The following is a 17,563-nucleotide window of genomic DNA, read 5'->3' as shown; positions in this document are numbered from 1 at the left end:
CACGCACACATTTTTCTTCAGGTCATCAGAACATGCACTTAACATAAATCCTTTTTTTTAAACCGAAACAACAGAGCTTTTGCACATAAATCAGCACGCGTCGATCCTTTATTTATCAAAATGTTAATTCCCTTTCTCTTCCCAAACCAACGCCAAGAGTTTTTCCATTGCAACCCCTCTCTTCCAAAACGTTTCCTGTCCCTTCCAAGATCAACTCATTTAAAGCATTTTTCTTTTCTATATATACCCTCTTTGGGGGCACACTGCAACACACACAACCCGTCCTCCACCCCCAGGGAATCAAAACATCTACGACGGCGCCCTTTCTCCCGTTCCCATAGAAACAAGCGGGCGTCCTTTTCCCGGAGTCTTCTTTTTGATAGGCTCCTGCCAATCCTTGGCTCCGCCCCCTATCGGCGTCGCTCTTGCTTCGCGCATGCTTTTTGGTCCTCGCGGCGGTCCGTAGCGAGCCCGCTTCCGCTTCCGCCGCTTCAAGGGTCCGCTCAGTTTCCGGCGGCCGGCTGTGAGTGAGCAGAATGGTGAGTCGGGTTGGGGAGGCCGGAGATTCCGGGGTTTTTCGGTCTGCGGGCGCCGCAGCTGGGCCTCGCCTGGAGAAACCGAGAGGTGGCGAGGAGGAGGAGGAGGAGGAGGGAGAGGTGGACCAGGATCCTGCTGCTTCCGTCTCTCTGCGTGGGCTTCGCAGATTTAATGCGGTGTCATGGCCCGCCCCCTACCCGAGGCGGGGTGGATGGCGTGCGATGGAGACGGGGCGGGGGGGGGGGACCAGAGAGCAAGGAAGAGCGGGGCTAAAGGCCTCGAGGGCTCGTTGCGGCGGCGAAGGTGGTCGCGGAGCAATCCGGGCCCCTTCTGGGAGCTCGCTGTCAAGAGTTAGGTTGTGACGGCCTTGGCGCTCGTCGGTTGTGGTGACGCCTAAAGTGAGACTTATGTGGCCACTAGTCGCATCTGCCAATGTCAGCCTCTGGTGTGGAAAACACACACAAACACCTGCCCGTCTATCTGTACAATACAGCGGTACCTCGGGTTACACACGCTTCAGGTTACAGACTCCGCTAACCCAGAAATAGTACCTCAGGTTAAGAACTTTACCTCAGGATGAGAACAGAAATCATGTGGCGGCAGCAGGAGGCCCCATTAGCTAAAGTGGTGCTTCAGGTTAAGAACAGTTTCAGGTTAAGAACGGACCTCTAGAACTAAGTACGTAACCAGAGGTACCACTGTACTGCACAGACTTTTGTGCCCCAGAGTGGCTAGGTCAATCCTGTCAGATGGGAGGGTACAAACAATGAAATAATAATAATTGTTTTTGTTTGTGTAACTCACGAGCCTTATGCACACAAATATACAGTCATACCTCAGGTTACAGACACTTCGGGTTGCGCTATTTCGGGTTGCGCTATTTCGGGTTGTGCACCGCGCCGAACCTGGAAGTACGGGAATGGGTTACGGCTGGATTTCGGTGCATGCGCAGAAGCGCCGAATCACAATCCGCGTGTGTGCAGACACAGCGCTGCGGGTTGTGGACGCTGCGGGTTGCAGATGTGCTTCCCGCACGTATCACGTTCACAACCCGAGCATCCACTGTATTCATGCCTCACATGTATAGGTCTCTGTGTGTGGATCGCGGCTCACACGTACAGGTCTCTGTGTTTGAATTGTTTGTTTACAGAGGTTTTTGTGTCCTGTTTACCCCTGTAAAGCTGCGATTCCAAGAGACCGTTGAGTCAAAGGGTAAAACTCTTTAACCACTTGGCAGATCTAAAAAATAAAATAAAAAACGCAGTAGTAGCTTTTAACTTATAAAAGCCCACAAAGCTTCTCATTGGCAGGTTGGTTGTGCAGGGCAGTCTCATTGCTATTATCGTAAGCTGCCCTAGTGAAAGCCCATTTACTTAGTTAAGTAGTGGAGTGATTTGAATTGAGGACATCCTGCTTTTGGCCCTTAGTGCAGTTGTATACATGCTTACCTGGAAGCAACCCCACTAAACATTATAAAGCTTCCAAGTAAACATTCGTAGGATTGGACTGCACATCACTATGCTAGTGTGATTAGCTCTCCAAACACAAATGAGATTTTTTTTGTCAGTTTGGTTTTAAACTACTGCTGTTTAAAATAACTTCACTGTGAAGAATTTTTGTTGAAACTAAAAGTTATATTCTTTTCCAGTGTGGCAGATCATAGTCCGTACTTCCAGTTTCATTAAGATGCTGGAAGTTTACATCTGTTTTGCACATCTTAAGCTGCAGTCCTAAACATGCATGCAGTATGATCCTAAATATCTCAAAAGTCATTTCTGCTGAATTCATTGAGACTTGCTCCCTCAAATGTGTGGATAGGATTACAACCTTACTTGGGTGGTAGAATGGGACTTGGTTCATGGTGTAAATATTTGAATATCAATATGTTTAGTACAGGTTCCCCCCCCCCCCACTTATGTTCCGGGCCCCTGTGTACATGCGGGTTATGTTCCAGGCCCCTGTGTACATAAATGAAATCATGTAATGTGGTGAGAACCCCCATTGTAATAGGGAGAGTGTGCAGAGAGGAGAGAGACAGATTCACCCTGGAAATTGCTCGGGCCACTACCTGGACTGCCTGCCTGAGGTGAGCTAGTGTGTGCAGCTGCAGCAGCTGGCCATGGGGGGCATGGGTTGAGAATGGGGCCCAGCAGAACTGGTGCCAGGATGGCGGAGGCAAGGAGAAAGCGCCTCCTGCGCCACTGGTCAAGGGAAGGGCAATTTATTTGTTTATGATGCAGCGACTCGCGTAAATGCGATTCTGCGTGAGTGGGATGTGTGTAAGGGGAAGAGGGGAGGTTCCTGTATATTTCAAGCATGTGAAGTAGACTGACTTTTAGTATGCCACTTGATCTTCTGTTTGTTCCCATTATTAGGGTCAAAGTCAGAGTGGTGGACATGGTCCAGGAGGTGGCAAGAAGGATGACAAAGTAAGAAAATGTAAAAATGTTTTTATCAGCTGTAATTCCTTGAGAAATGCAGCAATACAATTTTGTTTAGAAAATCTGTTCTGTGCTAATTGGGGAGCATTTCCTCGGGTGTATCATTGTGTAATTGAATTTGTACTTAATCGTAAAACATTATCAGTCACCATTGTGTTACATTGACACACAGGAAAATACTGAATTTAATAATCTAGAATCCGTTAGTACTACAGTGATTATCAATAGTTTGTAATCAGAAACTTTTAAACACACGTTTTTCACCAACATAAACTTCCTCTGTCCTTTCCATAGCAGCATTTAAGTAATCTTACCAACCGCATAACTAATACATCTCATTTTGTGCCTTCTGTTGTTTGGAGCCAACTCAGTAGCAGTCCTCTTGGACAAATTGTGAGCATTGTATGCGCTGATTTGTTTCGGAGGCACACTATGTTTCTCCAGCCACCTGGATCTTGATTTTTAAGGCCATACATAGTAAGATGTGACGCATTAGCTCCAGTTGCCAAGAATCACAGCAGCATGGAAGAGGATGTGTTATCTCAGCTTGTTTGCTGGACTTGAAATTGTATATAGTGGACCTTTAGCGGTCACTTAGGACACAGTCAGGAACCTGTGGTTGTAGTTTATTGATCAGAGAGCTCTGTATTAATAACTTGCTTCCCAGATTTTGGGTAAGAGTTGCGGGTTGGAGTTGATTCAGTGTTTCTCCTTGTACTGGTCTAGGCCAGGGGTCGGAAACCTGTGGCACTCCAACTCTCATCAGCCCTATCCAGCATGAATAGTGGGCAAAGATTTTGAAAGCAGAAGTAGTTCAACAATATCTGAAGGACCATGGGTCTCCATCCCTGGTCAGCAATCATATTTCTTCACACTGCAGTGCTAATTCTTGCACAGGTTTCATTGGGGTCAATTCTTTCATCATTCTGACTCTTTCTACCTGATTCTTGAAATAAAAAAGGATAAGAAGAAGAAATATGAGCCTCCAGTTCCAACTCGAGTGGGGAAAAAGAAGAAGAAGACAAAGGGACCAGATGCTGCCAGCAAACTCCCACTGGGTAAGCGCAGCTGGTTTGTGCATATTTCAGGAAGGGACCATCACAGAGTACGTGTTACATATAGAAGAGCCCCAGTTCAGGCCTGGGCATCTCTGCTTATAAACCTCAGATAGCAAGGCCGGAAGAGGCCTCTTTGTTTGAAACTTCAGAGAGCTATTGTCAAGCCGAGTGAAAGCTAGATGGATCAACGGTTTGATTTGGCATGAGGCAACCATTTATATTTGTAACATCTGCTTACTACTGTGTCATGGAATCCAGAACTTTGAGCCTGTAGGTGTCTAGTCATTTTCAACTTTTAGAATTTATTTTATAATCTGATTACTGTGCAAATACTGGAAGCACAGAGCAGATTTTAGCCATATTAAAACAACCTTTAAAATACACCTACCTTGACTCTGAGGTCATTTTCAGAGGCCTTTCTCTGAGTGTGATCACCAAATGAGGTGTGGTGGTGGGTGATTACTGGAGAGGGGGCATTTTCAGTGGTACTGTACTGGTTGTGGAACTCCCTCTCCAGAGAGGCTTCCCTGGCACCCTGTGTTATGATCCTTTTGCTTTGAAATTAAATCTTTTAGGCTGCAGTCCTAAATTCAAATTCAGTAGGACTTCTGAGTTAGACAGAGTTAGAGTTGTGCTCTTAGTGCTTTTTAATGCTCTTTTATATGAGTTGCTGCCTCTGGTTTTATTTCTTCTAATTTTATTGTTATTATATGTTTTTAAAATCTCTTATGGGATTTGTGTGAGAACATTAAGATGTTGGGCAATATACTAACATAAGTAAATAATGAACACATTTATCCCTCAAAAATAAATAAATAAATAAATAATGGCTCCTCTATAATGTCGTATAACCTCTCCACACAAGAGTTTTGACATGAAATCTTCCTTCTCACTGCAGTTCAGAATAAGATAGCTCCCCCTACATTCACAGGAAAGTAGTAGCTAAGGGTAGAAAGCAGGAAACCCAAGGCAAATTTTAAGAGCTTAAAAATCCCATTTAGTTGGCAATCCCAAAGAATGAAGATACCAGTGTTCTCCCCAGAGCTTCACTCACAAAATTTGAATAATTTTATTCTTTGCCTTTTTCTTTATAGTAACCCCTCACACCCAGTGCAGACTCAAACTGTTGAAATTGGAAAGAATAAAAGATTACCTTTTGATGGAGGAAGAATTCATCAGGAACCAGGAACAGATGAAACCTTTGGAAGAAAAGCAAGAGGTATATGTTGAGAGGCAAATATTCTCTCTGCTTATCCATCTCCAGTTATTAACTTGCTACAGCCTGTATCTCAAGCCATTTGTTTGTATACTTTCCACCTTCTGCCTCTTCTATTCATTTAGTGAAACAGGCGTTGCCTGAGGAAATCTCATTCCACAATAAATTGTTCAGAATCGTGAATGACCTTGCCATGTTCTGAAACTGTGCTTATTATATAGAGAACAAAATGGACGTGGGTTATTTCTGCACTTTGAAAATCCACTGTAGTCCAGCAACGTTAGGAGGGCCACAGTTTTCCCCTGTCCTATTGGCTCAAGCTATGCTATGAAGCAGAATAATCATTTTTCTGTTTGAACCGTAAGAGAATAAGCCCTATAGGTGTTCTCAGGTAGTGCGTTAAAGAAACTACATTGCAGGTTTAGTATACCATAGTAGTTATTGGTCTGGCAAATAAAGATAAAGAAAGAGAGAAAGGAAGGAAGGAAAATCCAATACATCACATTTTTAGCTTGCTCTTCTATTTATAAGGTTCACAAACAAAGCTATTTAAAATGACATCCGAGGTTCTCAATACAATATACCGTAAATTTCGCTCCAAAACACGCACTTTTTTGCTCCGAGAAAGTAAGGGAAAATGCCTGTGCGTGTTAAGGAGTGAATGCACGGATCAGAGCCATGGCTGCCATCAGTCAGGCAAAGCGGGAGCCACTTACACGCTCTACGAGGCTCTCACTTTGCTTTCTTTAAAGCGACCTGGAGCCAGGAAGGAGGGAGGGAAGGAGAGCCATAGCAGCAAAGCCGGCAGCAGCCGCTTACAGGGGAGGAGGGACAGACGCTAGCAAAGGTCTGCGCGCTCTCTAAACAGAGCAATGAGGCTGCAGAGAGACGGCAGGAAAGATAAAATTTATGCAACCAGCAGCAAAATAAAACCAACCTCGAGCTGTGAGCCAGCGCAGTGAAAACCAGGAAGTAAAAAAAAAGGCTGGGGAGGGAATGAGGGAGAGGGGAAAACTTTGCAAATCCCCGCGTCTCAGCGTCTCAGCTGATCGGCTGGGACGGAGCAGCTTGTTTTCAGGCAGGATAGATTTGAGCATTGTCTGGGTCCTAGTGCCCCTACCGCTTTTGTGTGCTCCATTCTATTGCTGCTGGTGGCTGCTTATCATTCAGGCTGCAAGGAGGAGCACTTTTACACAGCTAATGGCGAATCCCCTGCAATCAAAGTCCTCCTCACTTGCTCAAATCTATTCCGCCTCAAAACAAGGAGCGAAAGGAAAAGGCTGCAAACTGTTAAATGGAAAAAAACCCAGGCACAGGGCAAATACCTTAAGTATACCTTTAAAGCAACAGTGCTCTTTCCCTCCCTCCTCCCCGCGGAAAAGCTCCTTGTCCCTTGAGTTCTTTTCCTTCCCTCCCCACTTAAAACGTGGTTATAAAGCACGGATCCACATGGATCCTCAGGATTTTTGCATTGGGCTACCTCAAACTCACTGTCAGATCACATGTCTGTGGCCACAGCATGAACCATAAAAATCATACATCCACTGTTTCATTTAGTATATTTTTTCCTCGTTTTCCTCCTCTAAAAACTACATGCGTGTTATGGTCAGATGCGTGTTATAGAGCGAAAAATACGGTAGATGTATATTGAGAAGGATGCACAGGACTCACCTGCTCTAGGTAAAGATAGGGCGGCATAAAACAAGCTTGATTACTTAGGAAGCACAAATTACTTAAGAAGCACAAACTTAAGCAGAACATATTGTCAGTTTTACATTCTTGCTATCTTGCCTATTTGCAGACTTTCTGTTCTAACATAATGGAATTAGCTTGAGGCCCTTGTTTGCAGGTAGGGACTGCCACCAAATGGGGCCCTATCAGTCCTTTCTCTACTGTAGACATAGAAGGTTGGCAGGGTGATGGTCAATCCATGCATACTTACATTTTATTTTTGTTTGCAGGAAGAGAGATCAAAGGTGGATGATCTGAGAGGGACCCCGATGTCTGTAGGGACACTGGAGGAGATTATTGATGATAATCATGCTATCGTGTCCACGTCGGTGGGATCAGAGCACTACGTCAGCATTCTCTCCTTTGTAGACAAGGATTTGCTGGAGCCAGGGTGTTCAGTTCTGCTTAATCATAAGGTAATTATTGTCATATTTAAAGATGAGTAGCCTGCCTCTGAAAGCGCGTAACATTTACTAATATTTATTTATCTTTAAAAATTGTGCCCCACTCTGAAGCTCAAAAATCTCCCAGAGCTGCAGGAGCAAGTAAGACAATCCCTGCGTGCCAGTTTTCAATCTAAAATACATGGCACAAAAGGAAAAAAAGGTTGAGGAGGAAGAAGAAAACAAACTTGGGCACCAATATTGAAAATGGAATAGAAACAGTTCAGAGAGAGAAGGAACCAAATGGAGCTAGTTCTCAGCCCAGCCTGCTTCTTGCCTTTCCCTCTGCTGCAGTCTTGAGTTTGCACCATGCACATTTTGACGACCTGCTGTAGTCTGGGCAGGACAAATTTGAAAAGGATTCAAACTTAGTGGAGAACTCGGAGGAGGGCAACAGAGATAGTAAACAGCCCTGTGTAGCGAGAGCTGATCACATGAGGTCAACTAGTTATGAGACACTAGATTCCTATTGATTTGAACAGCGCCAGGTTGTTGCTTCTTTGGATTAGAATGGAAAGGTATGAAGAAAAGCAAAAAGAAAAGAAAAGTGCCTCTTTTGATCAGCTGTGAAATCATTTTCATGAGAGGTTAATTACTTGTCATCTGCCCTGTCACTTCCCTTGGACAACTTAGTCAATGCAAAGTGGCAGACACAGACAACACCAGTTTCTTTTAATTTTTGTTGCTGGTGTTGCAGCATGGTGTAATGATGTAGCCTGAGCCATGCTTAATTGGATATGTAGCAAACCTGCCCTGTTGACCGATAGAGCTGCAGCAGTTTGGCTGAAATTCAGTTGACATTTTCATTGAAGTTACTGCTGGAATGTACCTGTGCGTAACTTAGATCACACTATTCATCTTGCATGCATTTGTATTTGTAGACATGTTTAGGGCCCAATGTGCAGCAACCAAAACCTTGACTCAGTAACTTGTATTGTGTTTGCTGTTGACGCTTCCAAGCGAGTCAGAAAACTTTATTGCTTGTGTGCTACTAATGTATTTTGTTGCTGTAACTGGCGGCTGGTGTTTCATTTTTTGTTTTCCCAATATGGCAGATGTTTTATTTGATTCCCCTCTTCTTTTTCTATGGTACAGTTTATTTATGCACCCTTTGGGTGACAAGCAACCAATAAGTTTCTTATAAGTAAACAAACAAACTTTGGCTGTGGTGTAGAGATCTGCCAGATAGCACTGTACTTTGGAGCAGGCAGCAGAGGTCGCTGCTGATTTGGGGTGGTTCTGGGCATCCTTTTGTGGTGGTGATTTTGACCAAGAGAGCTGGCCCACAGACCTATGTCAATGACATTTATGCTTTGCCTCCTTGCTAGTAATGGGACAAACACTCAACTAAACATGCTGTTTCTCTCCAACCCAGACCCAAGTGAATTACATGCAATATTACTTATTGGTGCTGCTGCCTGTTTTGATTAGGTCCACGCTGTGATAGGAGTCCTCATGGATGACACAGATCCTTTAGTGACAGTGATGAAGGTGGAGAAAGCCCCTCAAGAGACATATGCCGATATTGGAGGCTTAGATAACCAGATTCAAGAAATTAAGGTATTTATACTTTCAGCACTGATGAAAGAAGGAGCACTGATGTCACAATTTTTAAAAAAGTAATAAAAAAAGTGCTGGTATTTACTTGATTCTATTGCTCAGCAACTACTGCTGGAACTTCAACTGTATTTTGCTTAGCAGAGAGGCGGTCAGGTAATGATCTCTCTTGATGGTGCCACATGTCCCTGTGGCTTGAGAGTGTGATTGTAGTGCTGAGGCTCCAGCCCACTACAATTCTCTTCCTTTAGAAATGAAGCAACCTCCTGTTCCGTTTTTCAGTGTTTGTTGAAAAATCACCTTTTTCTGTCCCAAGCCTTTCAAAACGAGTCTATTTTATTTCTGCAGTTTTTAATCCTTGTTCATTTTTAAAAAATACTGTTTGCAGTCGTACCTTGTTTTGCGGCCGGGATCCGTTCTGGAGCCCCAGCCACTAGCCGAAAAGGACACAGGGCAAAGCGCTGCATCTGCATACGCATGCAGAACGGTTTGCGCTTCTGCGCATGCACGAAGCGCGATTTAGAGCTTCTGCGCATGTGCGAGCTGCATTGTTTTTGTATATTGTAATATTTCATGTTTCTATCATTGTAATCCACTTTGATTCCCAGATGATGGTGAAAAACATTCATATGTATGTATGTATGTATGTATGTACCGGTATGTATTATAGCACCTTGCAAAGAAATTGTGCACTTTAATCCTATAAGAGGAATTGGGCTTACAGAGAATTGCCTGGGACTATCCAAGCTCAGAGATGCTTCAAATCTCTGTTTCTCTTTTTTTTTATATATAAATTTTTTATTGATTTTACAAAAAAAATTTAAACAATACAAACATATAAAAAGACATACAAACATGTATAATTTCATAACCATTTTTTCATAAACCTCATTTCTCAGACTCCCCCATACCTCCCCTTTCTGCATCCCAATGTCCAAAATTATTTCAGCAACTTCTAAATAATTTTATCAAACACATGTCTTCCTAATCTTTCCTTCAACCTAATCTTGTATCGCTGTAATCTCCCTTTCTTTCTCAAAACCTCGGCATTTTAGCATTCGTCAACTTTATAATAGTTCTTAAGGTAGATTTTAAATTTCTTCCATTCTTCCTCCGCCGTCTCTTTCCTCTGATCGCGGATTCTGCCAGACATCTCAGCCAGTGTCATATAGTCCATCACTTTCATCTGCCATTCTTCCAGAGTGGGTAGATCTTGTGTCTTCCAATACTTTGTGATGAGTATTCTTGCTGCTGTAGTGGCGTACATAAAAAAGTTTCTATCTTTCTTTAACACCAATTGGTCGACAATGCCCAAGAGAAAGGCCTCTGGTTTCTTGGGGAAAGTACATTTAAGTACCTTTTTCATTTCATTATATATCATTTCCCAGAAGGCCTTAATCTTTGGGCACGTCCACCAAAGGTGGTAGAAAGTACCTTCAGATTCTTTACATTTCCAACACTTGTTATCAGGCAAATGGTAAATCTTTGCTAGCTTGACTGGGGTCATGTACCACCTATAGATCATTTTTATAATATTTTCCTTTAAGGCATTACATGCCGTGAATTTTATTCCGGTGTTCCACAACCATTCCCAGTCAGCAAACATAATGTTATGACCAATGTCCTGTGCCCACTTAATCATAGCTGATTTAACTGTTTCATCTTGTGTATTCCATTTCAGCAGCAAATTATACATTCTTGACAAATTCTTAGTATTGGGTTCTAACAGTTCAGTTTCTAATTTTGATTTCTCCACCTGGAAGCCAATTTTCCTGTCTTGTTTAATCTCTGTTTCTCAGGGTTCTTGTTTCTCAGCTTGAAACTCCAGCTCTTTCATCACACTGGGGTCTGTCGGAAACATTGGAGTTAACAGCATTTGTTGCTTTAAAATACTCAGTGTTAACATTCACTTTTGAAAATTCTAATTTTTATCATTAATTCACTGCCCAGTCTGTGATTTTTTTTTTTCCAGCTAGGAAGAGCTAATATACAGATAGATATGTTGTTGCTTCTTCCTGTAGGAGTCTGTGGAGCTCCCTTTGACCCATCCTGAATATTATGAAGAGATGGGTATCAAGCCACCCAAAGGAGTCATTCTGTATGGACCACCTGGCACAGGTACTACTCTTCTGTCTTTCTGGTTCTATATGTCTCTAAATGTTGACACTCCTGGCTGCACCTCTTGATTGGTACACAGCTCATAGATATTCTGCCTGGAGGCTGGAGCAATAAGGTCTTGCTAGTATCTCTGGCATTGTTCTTTATAACAGTGTGGTTCTGAAATGTGGGATGTGATAAGCTAATATTTACCCATGAGATGCTGCTGAAAATGCCATCTTCTGTGGAGGCTGGATTGGCTCCACAAGGCACATTGCCTTTTCTGCTGCAGTGCTGAAACTCTGGAAAGCTTTTTCTTCAAGGAAGCCCAAGGCTGCTACCTCCTTGGCAGGTTAAGACAGGTTGTGCCTTTGTAAGTTGAGTTTGCAAAATGTTTTTCCAGCTCTTTGTCTACTTATTAGTTTTTATTTTATATTGCCTTGGGGTTTAAACTGACTTGGATAATTTATGTATTGATTTGGTTTTTTTTGTATTGATATTGTTATTTTTTTAGAAAACATCTTCACCAAATATGGCCATGTTTTCCAGACATTCCTTTAATTGCATTCTCTGCACCAACATTCCAGTCAAGCATATTATTATTATTATTATTATTATTATTATTATTATTATTATTATATTACTTATACCCCACCCATCTGGCTGGGTTTCTCCAGCCACTCTAGGCAGCTTCCAGCAAAATATAAATATAAAGCATACCCCTCCCCCAGGAAGCATGAGTTCAAGTTGTAGGAACCTTTTTGAAGTACTTCCAAAGGCTGTAGCTGAATTGTAAGAAGAAGAAGAGTTTGGATTTCATATCCTGCCTTTCACTCCCTTTAAGGAGTCTCAAAGCGGCTAACAATCTCCTTTCCCTTCCTCCCCCACAACAAACACTCTGTGAGGTGAGTGGGGCTGAGAGACTTCAGAGAAGTGTGACTGGCCCAAGGTCACCCAGCAGCTGCATGTGGAGGAGCGGAGACGCGAACCCGGTTCCCCAGATTACGAGACTACCGCTCTTAACCACTACACCACACTGGCTAACCAGTTAATTTCTCATAGACAATATGGGTACCTTGTGGATAGTTCCAAACTGCATGCATGCATAGCATTGTAATGCAGATTAGTCACTGTTTCTGCAAGCTCTAAATTCAACTGTGTTTTGGAAATCAAACAGGTAAAACATTACTAGCCAAAGCAGTCGCAAACCAAACCTCTGCCACCTTCCTGAGAGTGGTTGGTTCTGAACTCATACAGAAGTACCTGGGAGATGGCCCAAAGCTTGTTCGAGAACTGTTTCGAGTGGCTGAGGAACATGCCCCGTCAATCGTCTTCATCGATGAAATCGATGCTATAGGTACCAAAAGGTAGGACGTTGTTGCTTTAATGTGGGATGTAACAAATGCAATTCTATGAATTGGTTTCATTTTTTCCTTTCTTTCCAGTCAATCAATGATAGGAGTTGGGACACAGGAGCTGTGTTGCATTCTGCGCTCCCCAAAGGTTACTTTGCTTTTGCTCACAGATGTTTTTGCTACAGAGCCAATGCTTGTTTCGTGTGAGGGTTCCGTTATGGACTCCTGCATCCATTGGTCAGTTCAGCTGTGCCTAAACCAGAAGTTGCCTATAATCCTGATAATCCCATCTTGCATTTTTTAAAAAAATTCTACCCCACATTGTAGGAGTAAGTTTGAAGATGCTATGAAGCTAACTTCTCATGTAATATAGGTGCCAAGAGCACTCTCAGACTATACTCTAACTGAGCCATTTGTAACACCTGTTGTAATAATTACTGGAGGCTAAAGCAGTCACTTAAAATTTCAAAGGAAGACCAGATAGAAGTTGCTGAAACGTGTGAAATCTGATGGTATTGTAAAAGCACCTGTTCCCCATCTTGAAGGCTTTTTGTGCTATTTCAACTGAGGGCAGGGGGAATGAGAAGGGGCAGAAAAGACTTGCAGCAGCTCTGTGGTGCCAAGCAAGCAAGTTCAAGCAAAGCAGTGCCATTTGTAGACCAGCTTTGAGTCCAGCCTCTTACCCATCCAGCGGAATGCGGTATCTCATCTGCTGGGTTTGGAAATTTAAAAAAAGAGGTTGGGGGAGATCTCTGTGTAACCATTCCTTGTGCCATAACTTATTTGCCTGTGATTGCTCAGTGATTTTATTTAGAGATAAAAGGAAATGTGATCTTCTGTGGAGACTGCTGCATGCAACTTACTTTCATATTATTCTCTCTCTTCCAAAGATACGATTCAAATTCGGGGGGCGAAAGGGAAATCCAACGAACAATGCTGGAGCTGCTGAACCAATTAGATGGGTTCGACTCACGTGGAGATGTAAAAGTGATCATGGCCACTAACAGAATAGAAACACTGGATCCAGCTTTAATCAGGCCAGGTGATCATTGTGTTGCAAATTATTTCCACTTGGTTTTTTTTTGCATTTGACTACTGACTATGTTGCAGTTTCTCAATAAATAAGCTAAGTGCTTCCTTTATGTAGCTTACTCTTTATTGATGTTATTACGGGACATGACACTTTTATCCAAGCAAAAATGGGCAAGTTCCTCTCCCTCAGTGGCTCATAATCTAGATTTAGAACCTGGGGAGAGAGAGGCGTGAAAAATGAGGGATGTGAGCAGTTACAGTTCTGCATGCTAGATCCCAGGGTATGGTCTGAAGACAAATAGTACAACAAACTTGTTGGAGCTGAGCAAATCAGGGTGTGGTCAGGACCTAGATGGGAGATGGCCTGGAAACCCTCAATGGGCCACCTTGAGTTCCATGGAAGAAAGGCAGGGTGTAAATGTAAGAGAAATATGTAGTTTATGAAATCTAACCTCAGGGGGTGCTTATCTCCGTTAGTCACGGGAACATATTAGCTGTGGAGTAGAAAGTGCCAAAAATGGTTTATGCTGCAGTTGCTTATTTGCTTTTCAGATGGCATGCCATCATTTCCAGAATAAAACTGTTTTTTTAAGAAGTAAACTGTTTAGTCGCAGTGTGAAGCCACCTCCCAAGGAAATCCTTCCATCTCAGTAAAAATCTAAGCTGCCTGGTTTTTGTTTTTCAATCCCCAGGACGTATTGATAGGAAGATCGAATTCCCTCTGCCCGACGAGAAAACAAAGAAGCGCATCTTTCAGATTCATACCAGCAGAATGACTTTGGCAGATGATGTCACACTGGATGAGCTGATTATGGCTAAAGATGATCTTTCTGGTGCAGATATTAAGGTAAGATCCTTGATAAACGAAGTTTCTCCTCTTAACAGTAAATCATCTCAGCCTCCTTTCCTCATATGTTTCATCCCTTCTCACAAACACCATTATTTTTATCAAATTTTAGAGGAACTGTTACCTGAACATTCTTGATTTTTGAAAGGGTTAGTTTTTTAAAAAATATGAACTGGCATCTTCCAGTTTGCCTGATAACAAATTTCCCGTGTCATGGAAGTATTTCCCATGTTAGTCAGCTATTTTGCCTCCTCCTGAGTTAGAAAGTCATTGATATTTGGAAGTGGGCCTGCCTTTGGTATGAGGGGCCAAAACTCATGAAATGAGGGTAAGAAATGCTTGAATATTTTGCCAAACTTTTGCTAGAAGCTTGTAGGAATCAGTGACACTTGCAGAATGCCTTTCGTGGGGAAGGAGGGAGCAGCTAAGGCCTTGCATTCATTGTAATCCATCTCAAGTGTTCAAGTTAAAATGATAGAACATTAAAATCACAATACGATAGATAAAATGCAACTGATAATCAAAAGGGCCCCATTAATTAATTCCTAACATTAACCAACAGAAAAGGCTTGAGTGTGTTTCATGAGGCATGCTTTAACAAGAGCTGAAATATTGCCAGCATTGACACGGGTTGGAGGAATTGATAGGAAGGGTGCTAACCCCGAATGCAGGAAAACTAAGAGGACCTCTGCAGTTGAGTATGATGCTCAGACAGGGAGGTATGGAGACACTTGCTCATATGTCTTGATAAGAGATGAGTTGCAGAGTTGAAAAGGCTCTGGCCTGTTTTGCTTCCTTGTCTTTCACTGGTGGGTGCACCATGGCTGACTCACAAGATATCCTCCATTTTCTTGCTTAAACCCATGACACTTCATTGTAAAAACTTCCATTTTGGCATTTCACTCAAATGCTGAAAAGATTCATTGGGCTCTGCTTCTGCGAGAGCAGAGTATGGAGAGGGAAAGAACCAAAAAAAGTATGTAAAGATTACTTTGTGTTACAGTCCAATTGCCTTTTTGTTTAGTTAAGATATGAACCAACCTTAACAGACTTATGCCCCGATCTTGTGCAGGTTTATCTAAAAGTAAGTCTCAGTCAGTGCTGTGCTGCTTACTCCTAAGTAAGTATGCATAGGATTGCTGCCCTAGCTGGACAATATTGCAAGTATTGCTTACTGAAAATTATTTTTTCACTGCATTGAATAAAAGTGAGATTCATAATTTTCTAACCAGAGGCTTCCATCTCTGGCAGGCTATTTGCACAGAGGCTGGCTTGATGGCTCTGCGGGAACGGAGAATGAAAGTAACAAACGAAGACTTCAAAAAATCAAAAGAGAATGTTCTTTATAAGAAACAAGAAGGCACCCCAGAGGGCCTCTATCTGTAACTTTTTACCTTTTGTTTTTTTGTCCTGGGGCAAGAGAAATTATTGGAACCTTCCTTTCAGAGCACAGGAAAAGCATGAGAAATTAAATGCCTTGGGCGGAAAGAAAAGGCTTTTGCTGCTTGAAGCATTGTTTAAGTGAATTCCTCCACATTGTAGTTTTAAACACTTTATTTGCCATTAAAACCTTGGTTTCCAAATGAATTGGAAGGAATGGGTTAAGATTTTAAGCAATGATGGTTTCTGATGTGTATCTTGGCCTGTCTGCCTGCCTCTTGGTCTGCAAACCAATTGATTCCATAACTTTTCCACAGCTGGTGGTTACATTTAGTCCTGGGTGCAACTAGAAGTAAATAGCTTAAGTCACAATATGAATCTCCAGAATTTCAGGTGTTAAGTTTTTTGCTGTCACAGGACAGGCACTTATGGGGAAAGCCCCATGTCGAGCCATAAACCCAATCTAGGTGGGGATGCACAAAAAGGCGATTGAGGAAAGAAACAGCACTAAATGTACAAAAAGAGAGAGGCAGATAAAACTGTAAAAGAGAAAGGGAGGATAAAAGCTGAAGAAATGGGTACTTAAGTGTGGTAATTGCAACAGAAAAAAACACTCTAGCAAGAGAATCTGAAGGAAGCGCTGGGTAGAAATTGGATAATAATAATAAAAAGGCTTGGAGGCTACCACTGTAGTGGAAAAAACGTGAGTGAGAAGCATGTCCTTTGGTATGTGCTCTTAAGGGTGGTTGTGGGAAGCCTGCCAAAAATCCAGCCTAGCTGCACAGACATTTATGTGATTGCACAGAGACTGAGAAAGAATGCCGAAAGAATGTTGAAAAACATTCTGCTGGGATTGCTTTCAAAAGCCCACATTATTGGAAAATCCATCCAGATAAGCAGTTAGACAACGTGTGGTAACAGATGCTCAGTGGAAGTAAGATGCACTAGAAGAAGCACAATGACTTGGAGGGCTGAAGAGAACACCCTGCATCTTTCATCACTTCCTGTCTGGTTCCAAGAATGTGCCAGATTCACAAAATGGTAATATGGATTGAGAGTCAGATGTCACGGCCAGTGCTGTCTGTGGGTACAGGGCAGTCAAAGTCTGAATAACTTTGTCAATCACAGAGACATAAACATAACTTCCATGGTCAAACCGCTGTTGGAATTCCAGGCTTTGGGGTCCTACAGAGATTCTCCAGGTTGGGTCATGCATTCATGGAGTGAGGGAAGTTAACCCACAGCTGTTGCTGGCATGCAGGTATGGGGAGAGTTCCTACAGGTAACAAGCCTACAGGCACTTCTTTCCTCCTGAGAAAGCAAAAAGCAGCCCGAAAACTGAAAGGGGTTTGAATTGTGTTTATGTGTATGTGTATTATTCAAAACAACTGGGGCCGTATTTTTACCTCTCTGCTGCACTCCAAGGTGCACCATTAACTGCTAGCAGATTCCCTCTCCCTCTGAATTATGAAGCATGTATTCTGAGCCTGAGGGGGTTTCTCATGGCTCCGGTGAACAATTTAAACCACGTCGAAAGCAAATTGCTCTCGTATTATCTCAAGCTGAACAAGACAGGCTGTGATAACGCTAAGCGCTAGAAATAGATGTTGCTAGAGGAGTATAATCACAAAGGAGCTGCCATGAGCAGGTGGCCGCCTGCAGATTGTATTTCACTGACAAGGCCATCTCCTCTCTTCGTCACTAGTTGTAGGTGAGCTGTGCTTACAAATACTCGGGACACTCCTGAGCAACAGATTTCTCCGTCCATCCATGTACTGTTTATTCAGTTTGACGACGGTGTGGATTAATTAAGCTTGTTTGCTCTGTTGCCAGAGCAACCACTGTTCTTTGTACATGTCATTCTGTGGC

At 42.7% G+C, this 17,563-nt stretch overlaps 1 protein-coding gene across 1 annotated transcript; it reads left to right on the top strand.

Annotated features, from left to right (window-relative positions):
• Nucleotides 1-435: 435 nt before the first annotated feature.
• Nucleotides 436-15,899, top strand: PSMC1 (proteasome 26S subunit, ATPase 1). Its single transcript, XM_082233784.1, has 11 exons — nt 436-539; nt 2,913-2,966; nt 3,940-4,036; nt 5,131-5,255; nt 7,214-7,399; nt 8,858-8,986; nt 11,005-11,101; nt 12,258-12,447; nt 13,326-13,477; nt 14,160-14,314; nt 15,566-15,899. Exons 1-11 carry the CDS (start codon nt 537-539, stop codon nt 15,698-15,700), a joined length of 1,323 nt encoding a protein of 440 aa, XP_082089910.1. The 5' UTR covers nt 436-536; the 3' UTR covers nt 15,701-15,899.
• Nucleotides 15,900-17,563: the final 1,664 nt, after the last annotated feature.

Source organism: Podarcis vaucheri, assembly GCF_965113315.1.
Source record: "Podarcis vaucheri genome assembly, chromosome: 1".
Lineage (NCBI taxonomy): Eukaryota > Metazoa > Chordata > Lepidosauria > Squamata > Lacertidae > Podarcis > Podarcis vaucheri.
Note: the sequence above shows the minus strand (reverse complement) of the source record. Positions and strands in the feature narration are given on the sequence as shown.